Source organism: Bos mutus, chromosome 24 (genome assembly GCF_027580195.1).
Source record: "Bos mutus isolate GX-2022 chromosome 24, NWIPB_WYAK_1.1, whole genome shotgun sequence".
Taxonomy (NCBI): domain Eukaryota; kingdom Metazoa; phylum Chordata; class Mammalia; order Artiodactyla; family Bovidae; genus Bos; species Bos mutus.
This window is the reverse complement of record NC_091640.1, coordinates 40,873,301-40,897,958: the sequence shown is the minus strand read 5'-3', so window position 1 is coordinate 40,897,958 and position 24,658 is coordinate 40,873,301. Positions and strand designations below refer to the sequence as shown.

Sequence of the window (24,658 nt, the reverse complement as noted above, 5' to 3'; positions counted from 1 at the left end):
GAGGCAGTTTTGACTGTGATGCTTAAACTAGGCCTCCTGCGACTTTTAGGCCTGAACTCCAAGTCAGCCACATCTTGATAAATTATAAAGAAGAATCTTGATTATTGTGACTATGGAACCATGCAGATGGCAGATGTGTACAATTAAGCCATTCCTCATGCAGATACCCTCAAGCATGTCCAAGCGTCCCCTAAGGTGACAATACCACTCCCAGATGACAGCCACCGAGCCAAGAGTCTCAGTTAATGCTACGTCACCAATATGTTCCTGTGTCTTAATGTACTTCTGAGATTTCCCCCTCTTCCCCTTTTTTTAGCAAAGGTGAGGACTAGTCTTAGGAATCAGGCAGGATCCACTCTGAGGACTGGCCAAGTTCTTCCACGACTGACTTTTGACTCCAAACCCACCAGCCGGTTTAGACACATCAGGTGAAAGGATGAAGGGTGTTCTGACACACGGACATTAAGCTGCTCAGGAAATGGCTGTTCCCTGATTTTGTTTCTCTTAATGTTTTCCTTCTGATGTAAGGCCAGCGAGCTAATGTTTATCATAAATTCTCATCAAGTGCACTCGAAGGAACTGAGCCGTGTGTGGATACAGTGGGAGTGCTCTCAGTGGCGACAGGGCTGCAGACCTACGTGAATTACCAAGACACGAAGCTGAGCATTTCCATTGTGAACCCGCTGAATGGAAGACCTGGAAAACTGGATATTCAATTTATTTAGGGCAGGTGCTCATTGTATAGAGAAAAATTCATCCTGAGGCTCTTATTCATTTTGTAAATATAATAATTTCTATCTCAATTGATGTTGCTTGTGAAAAACATGCAAGGCTGTTTATGAAAAATGTTTCAAAGGTGGTTTAAAAATAAGTGATAATATAAGTAAATGATAGATATGAGCCCATTTTTCTTTTAATTAAGCTGTATCTGAATTTAAATATATCCCTATTCATTTAAATGATTTTAATACATCAAGTTGAAAACCTAAGTAATTGTTATTCAGACATTTAAAAATTATACTTTTCAAAAGAAGGAATCTGTTCACCAAAAACCTACAGTATGGAAAAATTAATACAGCATCTTATATTATAAAACTTACACATCCCTATAATAAAAAGCAATTCAAAGTCCAGGGTGGCACTGAAGGGCTTGCATGAAAGGAGTGTTTTCAGTCTTTAATTACTAAATATACTATATGTCCACTAGCAGCAAAGACTGTACTAGGTGTGAGAAGGGTGTCAAAGATGATTAGAAAGGACCACATCACAGCCAGTAACATGCTAGGATCTAAGAGCAGAGGCAGATGGCACCCAGGTAATTCAGGAGGCTGAATGCATGGAGAGGGCAGTCTGAGCACTTGTGACAAGGGAGATCTGGGAAGTACCGAATACTAGGTCCACGCTGGAATTCTGGCATCGGGCCACAGGGCTCCAAGTCATCTCAGGAATATAACTAACACAAAAAAGTTGTATTCATGCTTGGGTGTGCAGGAGAGAGAACATGGGCCATGCTTAGATGGGATTACCTGCCCTACATTTTTGGCCAAGTTTTGGTTTTGTGTTGTTCTTACAAACAAATAGAAGGAGGTTGGACTTAATAAGTGAGTCAGTTTTTACTTATTGCAGTAAAACCCATAAACATAGTTTTACTTTAGTTGCACCACGTCAGTGCCAAGAGGGGAGCTATATATGAAAATAACCCAAACTCCTTCCAATGGACCTAATGAAGCATGATGCACCTTGAAGGGCACAGTCTGTGAGGACGCTGGGCAACAACATGCCTTTCCTATTTGTCAATACGTTATTTACTGCAGCACCTTGTAAAGCTGAGACATGCAAAAAAAAAAAAAGAAAAGAAATAACATCCTCTACTAATTAACACGATAGCTCCTCTTTATCTTCTTCATAAATGATTAAAGAAGATTAAAGATTTCAGCTATAATTTCTTTCCTTCTTGAAATTCAGATTTATGTTAGAGAGATCATGAATTTTGCCTAAAGAAGTCAGGTTAGACACTAGTTTGCTCTTAACCTATATATATTTCCTATAGTGAAAGTATTTTTCATTACTGTTTTAGTCATTAATACAAAATGAGAAAGAATTGAAGTAATAATATTAAGTTTGAATCCACAGATTCACTGACCAAGAAGACAGGTTTAGTGATGTTTGTCTTAGGATGATGGTTGTCATCCTATCATCCTAAATGAAGCATCCTCAGCTTTCATGTCCTGGGTGTTTCCTACTCTACAAACTAGAATGCAAGGTTGTGTCAACATGAATGAGATGGTCGCCCTCTACAGAGCACAAAGAGCCTGGGGGGACAGAGCTGGGAGCATCAACACAGGCTTGGGGGCCAGCCACCTCAGAGAATGAGCCATCAATTTCAGTGGTAAACATGAAACCCCCTTATAGGCTCTGTTAGACTTGAACCTCAAGGCTAAGATATAGAGAAAGAACATGTTTTAATAAGTTGTGCTAATGGATACAAGATACAAAGGAGCTGTGGTGGAAAGTTCCAGGGCACTCAGGTAGGCATCAGTAGGATGGCCATGCCCTGAGGTGGCAGAGAGAGCCCAGCTCAGGGCCAGTCTCATGACCAGAGGGTCCACCCTCAGATGCTCCTGTGAGAGCTGAGAGGCCTGGGCTGTGAAGAGGGCTTGGGATCCCTACAGATGCAGGGTGCTACTCCGGATACAGGAGAGAGAGAACCCCGTCCTCTGTCCTGATGACCGGCCCTGGACCGGGTCCAGGTCTGACAGGTTCAGATACCCATAGAATCTGTGCTCAGTGCCCAGGCCACGCCCACTCACATGACCTTGGGGCTTAGCAGGAAACCACCAAGGGAGGTGCTGTCGGGGCCCCAGCACCCAGCTTCCTTCTCTGTAGGGAGTAAAACCCTGGATGGAGCAGGGGCCTCTGCACGAGGAAGACCGTTGGGCCAGTTTGGTCGGGAGCAGTTTCCTCTGTGCTCTCGGCTCCACAGTCTCTGCTCAGACCTGGCCCTGCTGTGGGGACCGTAAGCTGTGCCCCTGGTGGCCTTCCTCCCAGTAACCTTCTCAACAGAGACCCATGTTCTCCAAGTGGACGCCACACTTCCTCCAGCTCCTGGTCCTGCTGGCCTCTGGGGGCAGAAACTAAGACTTTAAGTTTGTGATGAGACACACAGCTCCAGCTCAATGGTGCAGCAGCACGGTGTGTGCACTGACCACATAGTTAGTACTGGGGTCAGCACCACAATGCCAATGACACATCGTCTTCTCCGAACACTCTAGGAAAGGTCTGTTATGACTTCCGGACACTGTGCGTGCAGGCATGCTAAGTTGCTTTAGTCATGTCCAACTCTTGTGACCTCCTGGACCGTAGCCTGCCAGACTCCTCTGTCCATAGGATTCTCCAGGCAAGAATACCGGAATGGGTTGCCATGCCCTCCTCCAGGGGATCTTCCTAACCCACGGATCGAACCCCCATCTCTTATATCTCCTGCATTGGCAGGCGGGTTCTTTACCACTAGCACCAGCTGGAACCCGCTGGGGGCATTACACTGAGGAAACTGGGGTCACAAAGCCAGCAGCTTGCAGGCCACATAGCTCGCAGGGGCCCATGTCAGCCTCTCATCTCCAGGGCCCTGCAGACCCTCCACAGCCCCCAGACCCTAGAGTTTGTGTCTGAGAAGGAGGGAGTGAAGCTCAATTGCTGAAGGCTTACTATAAAACTCAACAAAGCTCTCTCACTCACTAATCAGACGAGGACACAGCATCTTCTCTGCTCTGAGTTCTTAGGAGAAAACCGATGGCTCCAAGAATGCCATGAACACACACATTCGAAAGGATTAAGAGGAAAAAGTGATCCTGCAGCTATTCTCCAGTGATAGCTCAGAAAGGAGATTAAAACATGCTGCCAGTTTGAAATACATGTAGATTTCCAGCAAGAGTAAATGGCAATAAGACGATGACTGTTTGGTGTCCCTAACTATTGGTTACAAAGAGCAGCTGAGGTTTACTGAGCGAGAGGCACCTCTGAACTTGACTGCTGCGACCAGGGCAGCAGGTGGGAACAGTAAGACACACCTGGATGTACCCCAGGCTCTCCGAGTACCACCCACGTGATCTTGAACAGCTTCCTGAACTTCTGGGCTGCTATTTATCAAGCACCAACTATATGCCTGAGTCCTCTCACTTAATTTTCCTACCCCACCTCCCCACCCCCAGCCCCGTGAAGTACAAGTCATCATCATCACATTTCACATCTGCAAAGTGAGTTCAGAGAGGTTACGTGACGCCCTGAATTTACGCCAACACGGGATTATGCGACACCCTTGAATTTACGCCAATATGAGGTTACATGACACCCCTGAATTTACGCCAGCACCAAGTAGGAGCTGTGAACCCAGGTTGTGAGATTCTAAAGTCCAGTGACTGCCTCTTATCATTCTGACACTTTCTTCCTGTTAAATTAAAAAAAAAAACAAAAACAAAAACTGGTACCTGTATTCCCTACTTTCCTTTTTAAAAGAAAATATTTATAAGGAGCCCCCAGTAGAACATAGTTAAATAAACCAATAGGTCAAATCCAGAAACAGTGCGACTATGGGAGCTATTAGAGTTACCACATAAAGTCCTGGTTAGAAAAGAACTGACAAAGGTCAACTTATGGACTTCCCAGGCGGTCTAGTGGTTAAGACTTTGCCTTCCAATGCAGGGGGTGAGGGCTCCATCACTGGTCAGGGAGTTAAGATTCCACATGTTGTGCAGCCAGAAAGCCAGAACTTAAAATAGAAGCAGTATTGTAACAGATTCAATAAAGACTTTAAAAATATTCCACATCAAAAACAAATCTTAAAAATAAGATAAATTTATATTTTACCACTGAACAAGGAGCTCATTCAGTTACCATTAGAAAACTAAAGTACACTAGCTAATTAATTAGGAGGGCATTTCCAGACCAGTTGGTTACATGTGTGTCCTGTTTCACGTGTGCTGAAGCATGTGCTACCGCAGAAGAGTCTCAGCACCTGATTATTATCTAAACGACTACATGTCAAGTACACGTAGTCTAAACAGTCACAAAGACATGGCTACACAGGACTGTCTCAGTACGGTTTCAGAAAATGTGATTTTGAAACAGGACTTTGAGTAAAGCATTCAGACTTGAGACATTTTTTACATGCAACTGACCCTTAAATATAGTGGAAAAAATTCTATCTCAAGTGTAAACAGGTTTAGTAAGGGAATTACAGTTAATGTCAACTTACCTCCACTCATACACTGCAGACATCTCTTTAGAAAGTGGACTTTCATCACATTTTTCTCTCTTATCTTTTTGGTTTCCTGTTTTTGGATACTCTTCCTACAGTATTGAATTTTTTTTTCTTGGTAGTTACACTGTTTTTTAAATACAATAGAAAGGTGCTAAATATTTAATGACATAAGCTGCATTTGCAAAATGTTGTCTAGCCGCTAAGTCATGTCTGACAAAAGATTGCGATCCCCTGGACTGTACCCTTCTAGGCTCTTCTGTCTGTGGGATTTCCCAGGCAAGAATACTAGAGTGGGATGTCATTTCCTTCTCCAGGGGATCTTTCTGACACGGAGATCAGGCCCACGTCTCCTGAATTGGCAGGTAGGTACTTTACCACTGAGCCACCTGAGAAGCCCACATTTGCAAAACGCACATCTGTTAAAATGCTTTATGGAAAGGAGAGTGAGGTATTGTGCTACAGAATGGAAACAGTCATATTTACCTATAACAGGTGTGCATGCAGTGGGAGAGCTAACATTTGCTATTTTGACCAAGACTGTGTATCTCTTTAATGATTTCCATTTTGTCAAAACTTCTGTAATTTCTATTTACCACAATGACTGAGACAGAAATATTACTGTAATTGATATAAATGTTCTCAAATTTCTAAAAGATCTATAGCAATTTTAGAAACAATAGTAAATATAATTAATCAGGATAAAAATCGACAGTGTTTTTATACTAAATTCTGTCAAACATGTTATTGAGATAAATTATTCCTTATGAAAAAATGTTGAACATGCAGGCATTTTCATTTATACAAATATATTTAATTATACAGGGATGAAAATGAGAAAAACTAAGTATCTTCTACTCAACTTACATTAATTTTGAGTGTGTTGTCATGTGACTCTGCAAGAGATCTTTTTATTTCATAGATATTCATCTTAACACCCCTTCTTAACATTTGCTTCATCAAAATACTGCACCCTCAAAAGAACTGGGAATGGGAAAATACCAAGAAATTGTTTTGCCTAAAGAATAAAATAAATAAAAATACATGTAAAGGTTTTGTAAAGGGCATTAAGGAAAGTAGGTTTGTTTTCTAGGCCAGGCTCCAGTATATAAATATTCACAAACAGGTAACAACTAATTTGTGATAGGTTATAAAACATTATAGCTAAATAAAACTGAAGGTCATCTCAGTTTTCTGTCGTTATGACTTGGGTGTGAAAGGATTCCATGAGCTAGTATGAGTTGAGCAGATTTTGGGCTTCCCTGGTAACTTAGCTGGTAAAGAATCTGCCTGCAATGCGGGTGACCTGAATTCGATCCTTGGTTGGGAATATCCCCTGGAGAAGGGAACGGTTACCCATTCCAGTATTCTGGCCTGGAGAATTCCATGGACTGTAGAGTGCATAGGGTTGCAAAGAGAACAGATTTTACAGGTTCTGTTCCAGGCCTACCTTCAGTAACTAATTTTTAGAGATGGCTGGCCTTTCAGAAGCCCACAGGATCTTAGTTAAGACAATAATTGACAACATCTTCAAGGGAAATTTGCTGTTTCCCCCTCCCAAGAGCTCAGGCCCACGTGGCCCAGAACACTGACCCATCCAGATGGTCAATTCTCACTCTTCCCTGGCAGCACAGACTTCCGCCTATATTACCAGAAGTACTGATGCATTTGCTTCACCCACATTTTTTCCTTGGCTCAGGCTGCCTTTATGACCAATGACACAAGCTCATGTTGGTGACTGAGTCTAGCCTGGGCAGGAGTGGGTCTCCCAGTTTGATGAGCACAGGCTTGTACCAGCAAACATGACCAACAATACAATGAAAGCTGGCTCTTTATTGCTCATTCTCTCTCATTTCATCTTTCTGCTGCTCCCCTTTATCTGAGTACCTACTGTATGACAACAGGAAGCATGTGGCTGAAAGATGAACTTTCACCAGCCAACACTCCATGGAGACTTGAATCCACTGCACAAAGTGAGCTTTGGAGGAGTGGCCGGGTATGTTTATAGCATGAGATACATAAGGAGTCCTCACTGCCCTTGTAGGACGCCAGCATCAGCTGCCACGTAATAGAAAGCCTGAGAGTTTGGGCCTGGGTGGGACTTCAGATGTGGTTGAGTGCAGTTTGCTCAACTTACAGATGAATAAACTAAGGGGCAAAGAAGTTCAGAATCACAGAGTTGGTTAAAATACAGATCCAGGAATTCCAAATCTAAACTCTCTGTCTGCTAACCAAATTCTGTAGCTTGTTTATCAGTAACTCTCCAGCCACTTACCTGTGATTACTATCATGTTTTCCCTGGTCTGTTAAAAACACATTTAAAATTCTAGGCTTCAATTTGGAGGGAAAACCCTGAACAATCAGAAGTTTTTGGAATTTCTATTAACTAGGATAGTCTGAACCACATGATTGTTCAGGTCAAAATCTTACAAGTTTCTGACAAATTTGCCTTACAAGGCAGCATATTCTATATTTCAGAAAGAGCAAATACCACAGTGGCACATGCTGTGAAAATAACCCTTTTAAGGCTATCATCTAGTAAATAATCATGCAAATTTGATATGAGTTATTGGAATTTAGTCTAAAGTTGTATCAAGGCCGTATGTTACCATCGGCAATTTCTTCAAATGCATAATTTATAACATAACCTCCATGTCTGCCTGAGAGTCCAAGGTAGAATAATAAATTAATCCAGCAGAATCAGACCCTTGGAGGATGAATTAACATTTAGCTAAGGTCGTGAGGGCAACTGGATTGGTGGTTTCAGGCAATTCCTCATGGAGAACTTGCCAGATGACATGAAAATCCAACACGTTCCCATGACTAAAAATCAACTCTCCAAAATGCTTAGTTTGAATATCTAGGCATGCAAGGGCCTAGGGCTGCTTAGAATTCACACTGGATCATATTTTAAAAAAATAGTACAAACTACCCGTACCAAAGATAAGCTTTCTATATAAACATCGAGGTGGGAGAGAAAAAGAGCATCCATGAGAAAGTGGATGAAGGGTGATGAACAAGTAAGAGAGGAAGAAAAAGACAGAGATGTAAGGGAGAAAGAAATAGAGACTGACAGCTAGAGATGCAGAGAAGATAAAGAAAAGGAAGCTAGGGATAAGCGAAGTGAAGAGGGAGGAGGAGGCTCCCAGCTACAAGGTTAAGGAGTTCTGGGGATGGGATGACTACAGCAAGTGACTGTAGTTAATATCACTATACTGCTGCTGCTGCTGCGTCACTTCAGTCGTGTCCGACTCTGTGCGACCCTATAGACGGCAGCCCACCAGGCTTCCCCATCCCTGGGATTCTCCAGGCAAGAACACTGGAGTGGGTTGCCATTTCCTTCTCCACTGCATGAAGGTGAAAAGTGAAAGTGAAGTCGCTCAGTTGTGTCTGACTGGGATTTTCTAGGCAAAATTACTGGAGTGGGGTGCCATTGCCGTAAGTAAGTAATTAAGAAAGTGTTAATCGCTCTGTTGGGTCTGACTCTTTGCAGCACCATGGATTGTAGCCCACCAGTATCCTTTGTCCATAGGATTTCCCAGGCAAGAATACTGGTCTGGGTTGCAGTTCCCTTCTCCAGGGGAATCTTTCCTGAACCAACAATCAAACCAGGGTTTCCAGCATCGCAGGCAGATTCTTTACCATCTGAGCCTCTATGTATATACAACACTATAGTGCTATATATTTAAAAGCTGCTAAGAGAGCAGATCACCAAAGTTCTCAACACAAGAAAGAATATTTTAAAAATGGAGTGAAATTAAATGATGTGTGACCAACAAGAAAGGAAGAAAAGGTGGATGACAAGAGGGAGGAGGAGCTGAAATGATGGGGACCAGCCAGGCCTGTATGAGCCAGGACAAGGCATCGTCCTGAGGCCTCACCAGACCAGTAAACAAAATACAAAAGAAGAAGCAAGGAAAGCTGTACATGTATGCCTATACATTCAGATATTAGCTCATCCCTTAAATATCCCTGTGACCCAAGGTTTGACCTTTACCCTCAACCTCCTTCTGACAGTCGCGCTGAGCGCCCACGTTCGAGCCCCAGCTTCAGCTGGGCACACGTGGATGGATGACTCTGACTGTGGATAGCACTGCATGCCAGCACACCCCCCCTGCCCAGGGGACGTGTCCACTCCGTGGCACAGGAAGACTGGACATAAGTGCAGAGCTGAGCTCCCCTCTTCATGCCCCACACAGCCTAGCTCATACGCACCCCATGACTGGGGAGCGGGGACACCCCCACCAACGGCCTCGCCAACAACAGGTTCTTTCTGTGTTACTTCAGCTCCCCGGATCAGCCTACAAGCGGCTGCAACCTCCTGATGTTTCTAAAGTTGCTGGTCTTCCTGCCTCGAGCCCTTTTCTCTCCTTGCTGGGTTCAACCTTAACACTGAGTGATCCTTCTAATAGAAAAAGCACATCCCATTACTACCTGCTTAAAGGCCACCAGTGGACTTACCAACCAGGTCTAGCTCCTTAGGTGACCAGACAAGACCTCCCTGACTTGGCTTTGTCAGCCTCTCGACCTGCACTTCTTGTCATCTGTAACTTTGCTCACACTCTATCATTGTTTTAAATTTTTCTTTAAATTGAAGTTGGTTGATTTACAATATTGTGTTAATGTCTGCTGTATAGAAATGTGATGGTTCTTTACATGTGTATATATATATATGTATGTATATATTCAATATATTGTTTTTCATGTTCTTTTCCATTATGGTTTATCACAGAATATTGAATATAGTTTCCTGTGCTATACAGTAGGATGTAATTGTTTATAACTAATTTTAAACTACATAAAAAACGGATAATTTATCTTACTGCTTTTTGCCATCTACCTTTTATGTTGATCATTTTTATATAAACTGAACACTGTATTATTAAGCAAGTTCTCATTTCCACAAGACAAAAGAGACTGTGTATTTTTCATGTATTGGAGGTGACGATTGCTTTCTGCGGCCATATGTGTTTTTCTCCTGCCTTGACCACCCCTGGCTAGAAAGGGCAACCTTACTACACCCAACATGTTACCATCCTTGTCCTTATGTGTCCACGCCCTGAGTTGCTGTCTGTCTGATCCTGAGAGTCCCTCTCTCGTGGGATATTGTGCTGTTTAATCCCCTGACATGGTGCCTGCACATAACGCAGGGCCAAGAAACTCCGTCATTATCTTCCTTATCATGAGAAGGAGAAGTCTCTTTTCTTGTATTCCTCAAGATCTATTGTTAGTAATAAGTATTAATACTGAACATTTCCTGGTGAACAAGTGATTTTACTGATTCTGCTGAGCTTTAAGTAAGTACCAACTGGTGGGAAGACACCTGATCCTTAACGCTGACCTGGCATAAGAAGCTCTTCACAGTCACACAAAATCCAGCTGCGGACTCCAAATGTTTTCCCATAACCTTGACTGCTACATGATGCAAAATACGAACCACCAGAGCCACAGGTGTGGCTCGGTCATCCAAGACAACGGACTAACAGAACGCTTTCACGCACGAGAAGCCTCTTGGCCAACAGTGGGCCAGCAGCACCTGCATGGCAACAGCCAGGGGCTCACCTTTTCTTCATCACCAGCACGACCCCGAGAAATATGATCACGAACAGCAGGATGCCGGCGATGACCCCCGCGATCTTGACCGTGTGGTCTGTTTGCTTCTCGGGTTCTGGGACTGGTTTTGGAGTGGCGGCTCCTGCAGGAGGCGGGGAGACAAGAAAAGAGACACGGTGGGTAAGGGAGAATAGAAACGTTAGCTTTTTACATTTTCGCCACCTTTAACAGAGTCGTAAGACTTATCGGAGCCAGCAGACAGACGGGCTTTGATTTTTTTCAGCAGCTTTCACAGGCGCTGAAAGGGGTGTAATTGTTCTCATTGTTCTTCCGTATTTCACTAAACCCCAACACAAGTTGGAAAGTACACCCACGCCTGACCCTTTTATGAGAGACTCTTCTCAAACACAGTTTTTAAAATATTTTTATTATCTCTATGGGCTCCCTGATCTTTCTGCCTTTTTAAAAACTTGCTAACAACACAATAGACATCCTCAGCCTTTATCCAAATTTGATTTGCTGGAACATTTCCCCCAATTATTTTTCATAAATGAAGCAGTAATTCCATAACATATTAGCCCAAACACCTGGAGAGGGGAGATAAGCTCACTTACTGTGCATTTTACCAGCAATTGTTTTTTTAACACAATAGAGATACTCCCACCCCTCCAACCCTCCGCCTTTGAAAAGCTAAATCTAGGTCACATCTGGTAGGCAAAGACTCCTTCTAAGCAATTTATTCACAAAGTGGGAAGCAACCGACGATCACACTACTGTTGCCCACATTTGGTATCTGTTTAAATGAGATAACCAGGGCCTGCCAGTGGCTACTGTCTTAGCTCTCCCATTTCCCAAACACTGTCCGTCCTGTTTACAGTGTAATGCAATGGAATGGCATATCTGTGTCTGATGAAATATCCATTACCTCTGCTAAATGAGCTCGGGATGAAAAATATTAGGATTCTATCGTTCTATTCTCTAAACAGAATCCATTTTCTAAGGGCTGCTCCTTTTTTCGTCAGAACACGACCGCCCTTGGCATCTGAGCCATCATGTCCCTCTCCCTACTGATATAGCTCATTGGGAAAGTGGAGATTTTATGTCCAAATCTCCCACGTTAGAATTTTCTTCTTGTTGGTAAAAATGAAATTAACACTGACTCTTGGTACCAGCCCTTTCTACCCTTCCACTGGGTTTTGCATTTATGGGTCATCTGATTCTTGAAAAACTTAACCATCATTGTGTCCTACGCGCTCCACATGGGGCTTGGTCTGAGTCACAGCAGGGAACAGGGGTCAGACTATAAACTTGCCATCTGTTTCCATTGGGAACGTACTAACGCTTCTTTAAAAAGTTATTCATATTAAGATTTTATATGAGACTCTGGACTCTGAACATGGCTGTGGCCATCAGATAGACGGAACTGGTCAAGATCAGAGAAACACAAGGCAGGAAACACCATAGCCTGAGGTTCCATGCACGTGTTCTTTCCAATACAATCGACGATAGCAAGGAGAGTAGTCATGATGCAAAAATCACACCTTATTAACACAAGCTCTTCTGGATAGAATGACTCTTTACAGGACATTTTTATTTCTGACTACTTCAGGGAGATGTCCTGCTATTCTGTTTGAAAGAATGTCCCTCGAACAGGTGTCAGATGAACCTTGAAGATATCACTGTTACCATTTTTTATTGTAATAACATCTGAAGTATATACCCCAATACTGGAACACATAGCCAAGTGGTATATTTGGAGGATAGTACTTCTTTAACTAAACTGCTAAGAAAAAATTTAAGTTAAAATGTGTATGTTTTAAAAAATGAATAATAGGTGAAAACAGCCATCCATGTAAAAATAACATAGCTCAAATTCACGAAACTTGACAAAAAGCCTAATGGCTTTCAATTTTGATTTTTTAAATATAATTTGAAAACTTAAAAAGAAAGCTATTTGGTTTTATTCTTCCAAATGCTGGCACACTGGGAGCCACTCCATTTATCTCACTAGAGATAGATTACAAGTTATCCAGGTATACTTTCTCCCATTCAAGTACTAACCAGGCCAGACCCTGCTTTGCTTCTGAGATCAGACGAGATAGGGTATGTTCAGGGTGGTATGGTGGTAGACGACTTTCTAAACAAATGATTCTCTAAGTTTTTTGTAGCTAAATTATGCCAATAAATACTCAGGGAATAAATTATTTAGAAAAACTGGATATGGCTTAAAAATTTAAATATAAGCAATTACAAGGATTGTAAACACTCCATGAGAAGAGTTGGTCATATTAATGGTCTCATGTCTGCTTCTGTTAACTAAACAACTAGTCTTGTTGTACTTTAGCCTCTTCTCTAAGCTTTGTGAGAACCGGGGTGTGACTCTGCCCATCCTCGGGTCAGGGAGAGACATCAGCCCAGCGATGCCTCATTTCCTGTCGCAAACAGGCGAGTGCACTTGCCGCGCAGCCGGCAAAGCTCAGCATGGTCGTTCCTTAGCACTTACTCAACTTGTTTCATGTTGAAGGCCAAGAAAATGCAACGTTCAGCCTCCACAGGACACAGGGGCAAGGTGATCATGGCAGAAATCGTGCAAAATGGGGGAGCAACTCAAAAAGGGCGAGGAGGGCTGCCCTGCAGGTTTCCCTACACGGTCACTGGCTTACTACCTGGGTGAAGGGGCTGAGTGAGGAGTCTGGGTTTACAACTACTCTGGAGAAGCACCAACATAAACACAAACTGGGCTGAAATAAATCACAACCCCAGGACAATCTCACGGAAGTGTGTCACTTACTGCAGGTGCCCTCGGGGACACACCACCCCTGCCTTCTGCGTGCTCTGCCCTCCATCCTGCCTGAAGTGAACCTCCTTCTGTCCCTCCCCCTCAGGACGCGCTTCGCTCCCCTTTGTCCCTTTGGAAACCTGGGGCTGTGACCTGTCAGTCAGCCACAGACAGGATAATCTGTGACAGAATGTGGTTGCAGTTGGTAGCTTGTTTCTTTCCCCCGGGGGCTTCCCTGGTAACTCAGTTGGTAAAGAATCCACCTGCAATGCAGGAGACCCCGGTTCGATTCCTGGGTCAAGAAGATCTGCTGGAGAAGGGATAGGCTACCCACTCCAGTATTCTTGGGCTTCCCTTGTGGCTCAGCTGGTAAAGAATCTGCCTACAATGTGGGAGACCTGGCTTCAGTCCCTCGGTAGGGAAGATCCTCTGAAGAACGGTAAAGGCTACCCACTCCAATATTCTGGCCTGGAGAATTCAATGGACTAAATAGTCCATTGGGGTCACAAAGAGTCAGATGGGGCTGAGCTACTTCACTCACTTCTTTCCCCCTCACCCAAATCTACGAATGTAACAGTGTAACTTAACAAACTGCTTGGCAAGAGGTTTTTTTTTTTAACAATATTTTCCCCTTGTCTTGTTATTTTCGTGCCAGGTTTCTAATGTTACAACCTTTTATTCCTTTTTTTTTTCTTGGTATAAATTCAAATTCTTCATGGAAAGGCATTTTTTTTTCTTCTACTGTGCATTCCGCTTAGAGGTTACTGCACATGTCCGCACGTGTAGCTCCTTTTGAAGAGAATAAATTCAAATGCATCTAAAAGTGTGTATTATGTGGGCTTGGACAGTCACTAGAATGATAAATATGCTAAATATTTCAGGGGGAAGGAGGGTGAATATCACCTCCACGGATGTGCAGGCTGCTGACTCCTCGTGACAGCGCCAAGTGGACTGTTCTAATGACCAAGAAGAGCATTTCCAAGAAAAAAAAAAAAGGATGGTGTTCCAGGTTTCAGATATAACATCCAACGTGAAAAAAATCTCTAAAGAAAAGGAGTGATTATCCATGGCAGTGGTTGGTTGATTTTCAACTTGGCAGAATCCAGTCTGTCTTGGCCCAGTGTTGGATGCTAAATTCAGTAACAGGAGCTCTCCAGGTTGAGAACTCGATGTACTCAGCCATTGGCTCTAGGGTCTGGGCCCAGTTCTGACCACTACACAGACCATACAAACTTCCCCTGGAGGCCCATGATGCCAGCCCAGCAGGATATGAAGTAGGTGTTGGGCATAAAGTGGAGAAATCTAGACTCAGGGCAAACATTTGGGGGTTGCCAGGCGATATTTAAAGCCATGAGACTACAGGAGAGTGCTTGGGAGGTGAACTGAGAGGGTGGGTCATAAGAAGGGCCAGTAATGGGGACAAAAAGGAGCTGCTGATCTAGGGAGGAGGGAGAGGGAGGAGGAAGTCAGTGTGATACGGAGCCAGAGAGGAGTGTGGGGATCCAGGGAAACTGCTCTTTTTTAAGATGGGAGAAATGAGGGCATTTTGAATGATGATGCTTCTGGACCCCTGGAGGGGAAAAAGTTGACGATGCAGGAGGGAAAGGAGATGCCTGTTGGAGTAACGACCTTGATGGGACAGGAAGGGATGGGCCTGGAGAGGGTCGTACAGAGAGGTAAGGGGATGAGGGCTTAGGGAAGACGGGGGAGCTGGACGCCAGGGCTTTATGAGAAAAAGGGCCTCGTGAGATGAATCCTGGTGATCTCAAAGCAGGTGGCAACGGAGATGTGAGGGTTGCGGTGGGGCTGGGAGTTTATCAAGGAGCACAGAGCTGGCCCCCTCCTCCCTCCTTATAACAAGAAGGAGGAGGAGAAGGGAAGAGGAGGAGAAAAGGCAGAGGGTGACACGGCTCCGAGTTCCACCCTAAGTGATCCATGAGCCATCAGAGGCGGGAGCGTCCCTGGGACAGACACGGAACGGATGCTTGCTTGACCCATCCCTGGGACGCAGTCAAGCCTGGTTTTCGGTCTCAGATAAACAGCTCCTCCTGTGCTTCAGGACCCATAATGAGGCCCTGCAGGACACTCAAGATGAATAAGACGAGTGAGAGTTCACCTTTCTCTGCCAGACACAAGAGGCTGAGAGAGGGACTATGTCTGACTATGTCTTCAAAACCCAACTGGAGGAGAGAAGGACAGTCCATGTGGAGAGCAGTGAAGGCTACTGCCCCCTGGGCTAGGGGCCTCCAGTGTCTGGCCCCAGGGGGTGACTGGAACTACAAAGAGGAGGGGCTCACAAAAGGCGCCCACTGGCCACACACAGGCCCTCTGGCCTTAGAGCCGGGCACCGGACACCGGCACTGCTCAGGGAAGAACCTGGCCTGCTTCCTGGTGACAGAACTGGTGTTTGGGTAAAATGCCTGCACCGAATTCAAACAACAAAATACTCCATTCTCACAACATGCAAGACCAAATACCAAAATTCCACTCTGGTATTTGTGGTTGGGGGAGAGAAAAAAGGGTCAGGAACAGCCATCCTGGGAAGGTGCTGAAAAGAGAAACAGGAGGTTGAGAAACCTTATGAGAAAAAATGAAATGGAAACATGAGGATATTGTTTCTCAGAGTGTGTTTCAAAGAGCACTGGTCCTCAAAGATGTTCTAAAACATCCTTCGAGGAAGCCTCAGCCACTCTGGACTAGCATTTTATGACTTTATGGAATAGAGAATCTATTTCAATTAATTATCATAGTTTTTTTTTCACCTTTTGCAGACATCTTTTCTTTTTCTTAAAAATAGCAACACCCAGTTTTAAAGATTATTGTAGTTCACTCAAGTCTTATTGCTCAGAAAATTAGAATTCCTTGTCATCTGTGTTTGGTTTTTCCGGCTGTACCTTGATATTATTATATATAATCACGAAATATCTCCAAGATTTTTCATTTAAATTACACATCACTGTTTCTCTTTCTGGGAATGCAAAGTCAATCAGCACCCCTGGAATAATCTCTGTTCACATTTTATGTATTGTTTGTAACCTGATTATGCTTTTGAATTTATAACTCTTCCCTTGTACCTAATTTCCACTGCAGGGCGCACAGAGCATGTACGGCGTACAAGTAATAATCAGAAACGTAATTTTTCATATAAAACTGAGATGCTGGATTGTTTGACATATACCGTCTCTAAAAAATTAATCTACTTTTTTATTTTTGTTCTAATTTCATGACAGTTACTGCTCTCATTGATTGATGGGTCTACATCCTGTGGGTAAGATGATCTATCAAATCCTGATCACTTATTCTCTGGGCACTAGAAGTTTGCAGAGAATTATGAGTGCCATTACTGGTCTGATGAAATGGCTTTATTTCCTCCATTTGTATTTCTCAAATCATGGTCAAGTAATAAAATGAGTGAACTGCTTGTCAATAAGATGCCATCAGCTGTGTTCACCTTTCATACAAACTGAATAATCAATAAAGGGAATGTGAATGGGTGATTTTGAAGATATTATCAGTTCAGAGTGTATATTTCCAACAGCTTGTTTGAAACTAAACTTTGAAGGCATTAAAACAAAACTCTATCTTGGGTTGAAGGATAGTCACCTAACACCAGGTCAGTTTACCTCCCTACCCAATCTCTAAAAATTAAAAACACACTGTATTTTCTTCATCTCTCTTCCCACTGCCACAGACCTGGTTTATTTCTTTTCTGTATTTTGTACTTGTCTCCTAGGGAGACATCCCATCTAGCCTCTTGCACAGTGATTTTCCTAAAGAACAGGCCTAATCAGCTCACTCTTTCATTTAAAAAACAAAATAAAAACCCCCAAGCCTCCAAATGCTTATTTCAAAAGGCAGCTGGGCCTCCCATTAGCTGCCTCCCAACTCTTTTCCAAACTTCATGCTTCTTCTCTTTTGACTTTCCTACATCCACCTGTGCTCCAACCAAACAGAGATGACCAGTCCTCTCCTCCCCCTCTAGCTCCACAGCCAACATCTCCCTTCTCAGGACCTTTGCTGCTGCTCTGTGGACCCATCCCCTCTCATACATCATAGAGGCCTACTTGTCTTTCAAAGGCCAGTGAGCCCAGCACTGTCCCTGTGGCTTTGCAGGAAGTATTCTCTCTCCTGCTGAACTGATGGAGCCTCTCCTTGTCACCCCTGTTGACTATTTCAACTGCAAGTTCCATTATTTTGGTAAGTCCTTTATATTACATCTTAACATAAGTTCCTTGGGACAAAGCTGGTTTTAGTTTTTAGTCTTCACATGACCAAGCCCAGCATCTTATTATGTGTCTGAAGTTCATGCTGAATCAAAGCTCTCTCACAATAAATCTCACTTTAATTTTTCTGTCTTTCTCATTTGCGCTCTTTTCATAGCCAGCCTATTCTTTCTCCATGTGCACTAGAGTTCCCATACATAGGGTGATGGGTATAAAAGGAAAGAAAACAGGAAAAACTAGAAGTGTAAAGACAAGTCCTGTTTTGTGGTCTTTCCTCTGCCTCTTCCCAGCATTTATCGAGGGCTTACTAAGACAAATGGGGTCTGTGGCTGCCTTTAGATGACCTTCCGTGGCCATTAAGACAATACCCCGAGAAAGACAGACCATCTGGGCCTGGGCTCCAGGGACTGTGAGCCAGCCAGGCACAGGAGGTGTTCCTCAGGAGGTTGATGACAGATAAAAGTCTTTGCCAGTAAATTTACTGACCAAACTTTCATCAATGATAAAATGAGATTACTAGAAAGAAAGAGCATGAAAATAAATACTAGTGGCAAAATGTTATATTTCCAGCACCAAAGCAGTGAAATATATATCCATCAATGACAAGAAAGTTAACTGGGTACATATCAGGGAGACAGGAAATGAGTATCTGTCAACAATAAAGTGTTATGAGCTCAATATTTGTAATGATTAAGTAGCTGTAGACCATTTTTCATGATCATATGTCGAATTTGTTTTAGAAGTCTTTAAAGGAGCCAAAATTTATGCTGGAGAGTAATTAAAATGGTCTGGGACTTTTAAGAAAGCGAAAAAGGAGAAATTTCTAAGATAATGCTATTATGATTAAAGTTATTGTAAGTTTATTTAATAAAATGTTTATATCATTCCTATGACCTTACTTTAGAAGCATTTTCTAACTTCTTTGTTACTCAGAGAAGAAATAAGGTAGAAATCTGAAAATTCCCTTTTTTTTAAGCCTTTAAACTGGCCAAAAAACACACATAACTCGCTCTGATGTAGTGTGTGCATGCGCATATTTGTATGTAAATATACTCCAATATCTAAAGAAATTATTCAAAGACATATAAGAAGTACCCACCAAAGTGACAATATCACACACTTTTTATCATGTTTCCTATGAAGTTAGACACAATCTTGAGTAAAAAACAACAAAAACCACAAGGACAGCACATATGCAAGAATTCCAGACAAAAATTGGTATGCTAATATGTGTTTTGACCAAGAACTCTAACTTGAGTAAACTGTTATAATTAATAATAGGCCACAATTAATAACTGCATCATTAGCAATACCAATAATACATTATACAGATTAAACTGAACATCAATTACAGTGCTAGGGTGATGTATGGCTTGGATGTTTACTGGAGGAAATGGGAAAACTCATCAGAGATCCTGACAGATGTGTTGAACACATGTCATTTATTAACTCCCAGGCAGGTGCCAGGCTGATTTTCAAAGATGTTTCTCAGAGATAGTCGCTCACTCTTCAAAATGAAAACAACATGTGGAAGAAAACTTATGTGGCTTCACCTTCCCTTGCCAACTGCTCCATATTTTTCCAACTTCATAGCAAGTGTCTGAAAAAAGGTACTCAATGAGATCATCTATCATCCCTCTAGATAGAGTTCTGCTAAAGTGCGTCGTCTTGGGCTCCCTTGAGAACCGGCGTAACTGAAGGACGAGCACAGAGAGGTGCTCACATCAACACCAAGGACAGTGAGGAGGGGCGATGGAGCCCCAGTGGCCAGGACAACAAAGGGGAGCCTGGCGCTTTATTCCGTGCTCTGGGCCACAGGGAGGTGCAGAATAGGTTAGACACTGCTCTGGGCTATTACAGCTTCAAATAAAGCAGCTGTCTTTGAAAATGTGGTGATTTTTTTTTTTTTTTCATCACTAGCATCATCACCATGGTCACCACTAGCAAGAGAATATAGCTTATATTCTGATGCACCTATATCTCAAAGGCAGGCAAGTGGGAAATACCACCCGTGGGGGAACTCATCACAGGTCTCGACATATAAGAAAATAATCAGATTCCTCCCACACTCTGGGGCTCTTGGAGACCCCAGCAGCCACATGGTATTCATGTAAATAATACCCTACCTAGCATCAAGAAAGCCATTCATTTTCTGGGAAGTTCAATTTTGCATTCAAGCTTGGGAAGAGCAGTGGCCTGGATTAATTACCATGGGCTTCTGAAAGTCCTAGGAGGCATAAACAATCCTTTATCAGGACAACAGTGAGTAACAAAGTCATGACAGAAAGTTACGAGCAACTGCCAACTCCTCTGCCTTGGCCCTGACTCAGCTGGTGAAAGGCCCTTTATATATGTCATTGGGGTAATTCTCCCACTGCCCCCACTGGGGTTAAGAAGCAGTATTCTCCATGTTTTATAGACATGGAAGCTGAGACTTGGAATTTAAGAGATTTGCCCAAGAAGTCTGAACTCATGACCTTGTATCTCAAGCAGATACTTTCTGAATTAGGTGTGTGGGATCCATACTTTACCTGAGAACTGCCCTATTGAATCCAGGACAGAGACTCTGAGGCCCAGATTCCTGTCTGACATGTTTGAAAACGGCCCTAGGAAGAGTGCCAGGTGGTTCAGAAGATGAAGTTCAGAAGTATAGAAGATGACCTGGAGTCTAAACTCCAGGGCTTTCCCTGCTCCCTCCAAGCTGGTCAAAGGGAAGCCCTGACTCTTACAATGATCCACCATTTGTCCCCAAGAGTCAGGCAGGCAAGGACAAGCAGGAGCCTTATCCTAAGTGGTCGATCATTGGCTTTAAATTTCTTTGAAGTCTGTTGCTTGATTTTTTTGAATATAGCATGTAAACGTTGCCTGTTCCTCCATGATATACTGATGTTTAATACAAACAATGTTTGAAATGGTTTACTATCAAGGAAAGTGGTACCTTCCTCCCGAACCCAGTACCGCCCCCTTCTAGGGGCTTCTCCAGTAGCTCAGCAGTAAAGAATCTTCCTGCCAATGCAGGAGATGTAAGTTCAATCCCTGGGTTGGGAAGATCCCCTGCAGAAGGAAATAGCATACCATTCCAATATTCTTGCCTGGGAAATCCCATGGACAGAGGAGCCTGGAGGGTTATAGTTCACAGGGTTGCAAAGATTCAGACACAACCAAAGCAACTTAGCATGCATGCATACATGTGGTTCCTAAGCTAGAAAAGCCATGGCTTGAGAAGGAATCAGACATTCAAAGCCAAACCCAAGATTCTCTTACATGAAAATAATGACAATTCTAAAAGCAGTGCATGAGGGTGCCTGTCTGTTGCAGAGGTGGTGGTTAACAGGCTGGAATTTTAGGAGTCAGTCTTTTCATAGGCTCCAGGTCTCCCTGTCAGCCCTCTGGAGACACTGATATTGAACAAGTTTTGATACTGATATCAACAAAAGGGTAAACAAGATGAGGCACTTGGATCGAAAGGACTGAGCTTTTTCAATTTTCTGGACTTTCCCTTGATTATCAATACAAGGTCAGCAGAGTATTTAAAACAATAATTCTCTCTCCAGAAAAGAGTTCTGTTTCTCTGAGCTCTACCCTTTAAGCTTTCTGGATTTGCTGCCTCAACATCTGGCTCTGTTAAGACATTGGGGGAAACTCTGACTTCTTTTCCATTCTGACTCAATATATTGGATCACACCCATAAATACTTTAAAAAACCTCTCACAAATACTAAGCATTTTACAGTATTCTAAAAAAGCTTATTTGTAAGAGAGACTAGTCCAAAGTCAACCAAAAAGCACAGCAGTAAGACATGGCCCTTTGCCTACAAATTCTCAATGGAATTCACTGGTTTCTTAGACATGAAGCTGTTGGAGTTCATCTTGATGCCTTCTGTTCTAAATTGTGGTCGTGTTTTTCTAAGGCAAGTGAAGGGCTAAAAATGAAAGTAGCACAATTGGTATCTATCAACAAGAGTCGATGAACGATTATGATGTTGCCTAGTTCCATGCTAGCCATTGGGGTAAAAGCAAAGACCTGGTAAAACAGCTATTGCCCTTCAGCCTTAATAAATATTTTTAAAATATCCAAAGGGAAACTGGGTGTGGGGTATATAGGAACTTTTTATTATCTTTGCAATAATCCTGTAGACCTAAAACTGTTCTTAAAAAAAAAAGTTTATTTAAAAAATAAATTAAAATATCCAGGCCTTTTCCATGTTTACTAACATCAAATATGAACCAACATAATTTTACTATAAAATTGATATTATATATTCCTTACAGGAAAGGCAAGAATAACTCATTAGCATAAAATCTTTCATGCAAAATCTCTATTTTTTAAAACTACAAGCATTGTTTTCTCCCCAGTATTTCGCATCTTTTGCCAAAATTTTCGTTTAAGCTCAAACCTTTACCTTCAGCTTTCATTTTGGATATGCATAATGCATGAGATTAATAACAAAATTAAAAGGTAGATTTCCTAAAATATAAATTCCAATTTATGCTTTTCAAGCCAGGAAGCTCTGTGCCTTAAGCAAATAAAAGGCACTTAAATGCATTGCTTTGGTTTCCTTTATCACACTGCTGATGGAAAGAGAAAACACAAAAGGATACTGAAAAATTAAATTGCTCTCTTGCTTTGAAAATCTTTTACATAGAAATTCCAAAGTTTATGTAGTAAAAATGGAAAAAGCAACACTATTTTAGTGCAATATATATCCTTTAAATTATATTATGTTTGAAACCAAATGCTTGACATTTGACTCAGTATTTGCTTACAAAAATGACAAGGAAGAAGGAACAGAATCTCCCATGGCAGTGCTGTATCCTCTCACCATTTTCTTGTAACTATACCATTTTATAGATGAAACTGCCACAGCGAAATGACAAATATAACACATAAAAGAACAAAAAAGGGCAATAAATCACCAGTGACACTACAGCCTATTAAAATGCATTCAGCTGGTGTTGCAGGAAGAATAAAAATCTCCATTCACTTTACATTCTTCTACCTGAAAAGGAAAGTTTAGAATTCTCAAGCCACACTTCTAAGAGATGCTGAAATTCTAACCAAATTTCTCACATTAACTGTTCACATTGGCCTCCAAAACATACAGCACTGATACCCCTGGTCACTGTTTACTGTGAAATGCCCAAGACAGGGCATGTGAATTGCTAATCCCCCATACTGAAACGATACAGAATTGAATAAAGCCAGGACACCTCACTAGCTGGAAAACGGTAGGTCTTATTCAGCCACTATTTCCAATTATCAGCTTAATGAAGAGTTTGGCATTTTAATTCATAAGGAAGTCTAACGGAGGCATTTTCTTTGCTTAATTTTCTCCCAAAATTCCCTCGAAAGGTCAAGTCGAAGCTCCTGAGACTGAAAATGTCTCTGGAATCATATGATACTACATTTTAGAGCACAACTGAGTATATGTTAACTTAGTTCATGATGCACTTATTGTACTACAAAGAGCCCAAGATACTGGTGCATTCATTGAAGTGGGATAATTACTGGACGGCTTATGTCAGTCCTAACAATGATGGTAAATATAAGTAAAGAGTTCACGTTACACTTCCTTGAATTCCCATCTCTTAACACAGAGCTGGTTATACATCAAGCTTTCCAAGGAGGTGAGAGGCTCTTCAATGTGATGGATGAGTGAGAGGACCTCCTCTCCTAAAGCATTGACCGTAGATGCTCAGCCCTGCAGCCAAGGGCTTCAGAGACTGAAACACTGTGACTTGCCTCTATCAGAATTAAATAAAAGTGCTGGATGGGAGTCTGGGCATTGGAGGCCCATGGGACACTCTGTACCTCCCTGGTCCTAGACCTGACAGCAGGGACAGGAGATCCTTTGTGGGGGATGTTATTTTTTAAAAAGTGGTGTGGAAATTAGCTCACACCTGTAAGGCAATTACATCTTTTCCAAGTGAATTCATTCTATCAAAAAATGAGAGCTGGTCTCTGAGTGCCCTTCAAGTGCCCAGCTCTGAGTGGCAGGTTGTGGAAAGTATAAAGAGATATAAAATACAGCCCTTGGAGTAGTAGATACAAATATTTCCACACCTATTTCATAGTAGACACAGGTAACTATCTCCAGTACAACACGTTGTAAGTCTAATGACTGAACTCTTGAAAGGGCCAGGTACAACTGTCTGCAGCTGAAGATAGTGAGATTTTATCTCAGGGCCTGAATATTGCTGAGCTTTATTATCCTTTTTGTTCTTGGCCAGTTTTGATTCATACAAAGACCCCAGTAAATAGCGCTCAAAACACATGGAGACCTGGGCCAGACGCTGAAGGAAACCACCCCGTCTTAAAGGTCCACAAAGTGCCTCCATGATCTATGTGAACCTGTGCCTGAAGTTTCTATCACGTCTGCTTTCACGCTGATGATAGATGATCAATAACCCAGGGCAGGAACTCAGACTGAATCGGCTTCCTGGCATTTAGCTCTTCTAGTCACATCGGCTCAGTCTGCTCTTTTCCTCCACTCCTGCTCACGAAGGGCACCAAGGACCCACTGGCTGGGTCTGAGGCAGAGAAGTGGACAGACGCAGCCTGAGACTGGGAACAAGACAGATAACGCCGGTGTGAGTGGGTCGGCCTCTCCAAATAGTGACATGAAAGTGAAACCTTTCTATGACTCACGCCGAAAGAAATGGCTGATTAAAACTGTGCTTTTGTAAACTGGCTGAAAACCCATGAGTCTATTTTATTTGCAATGGAAAGGGCGACTAAATTAGAAATTTATACTACAGGTGAGAACTGAATATATGACAGTATGGTCTTTCTGTGAGAAAGTAATTGCTTATCTAATGATGAAAGCAGCCTAACTGCTTGTTTCTCTGA

At 42.5% G+C, this 24,658-nt stretch overlaps 1 protein-coding gene across 4 annotated transcripts in view; it reads right to left on the bottom strand.

Annotated features, from left to right (window-relative positions):
• The window catches only part of PTPRM (protein tyrosine phosphatase receptor type M), a 660,428-nt gene that overhangs the window by 203,649 nt on the left and 432,121 nt on the right, over positions 1-24,658 (bottom strand). For all 4 annotated transcript variants that reach the window (XM_070361479.1, XM_070361481.1, XM_070361480.1 and 1 more), the window contains exon 14: positions 10,817-10,949. In XM_070361479.1, the coding sequence (XP_070217580.1) occupies positions 10,817-10,949 (133 nt within the window). The remainder of the gene's footprint in view (positions 1-10,816; positions 10,950-24,658) is intronic.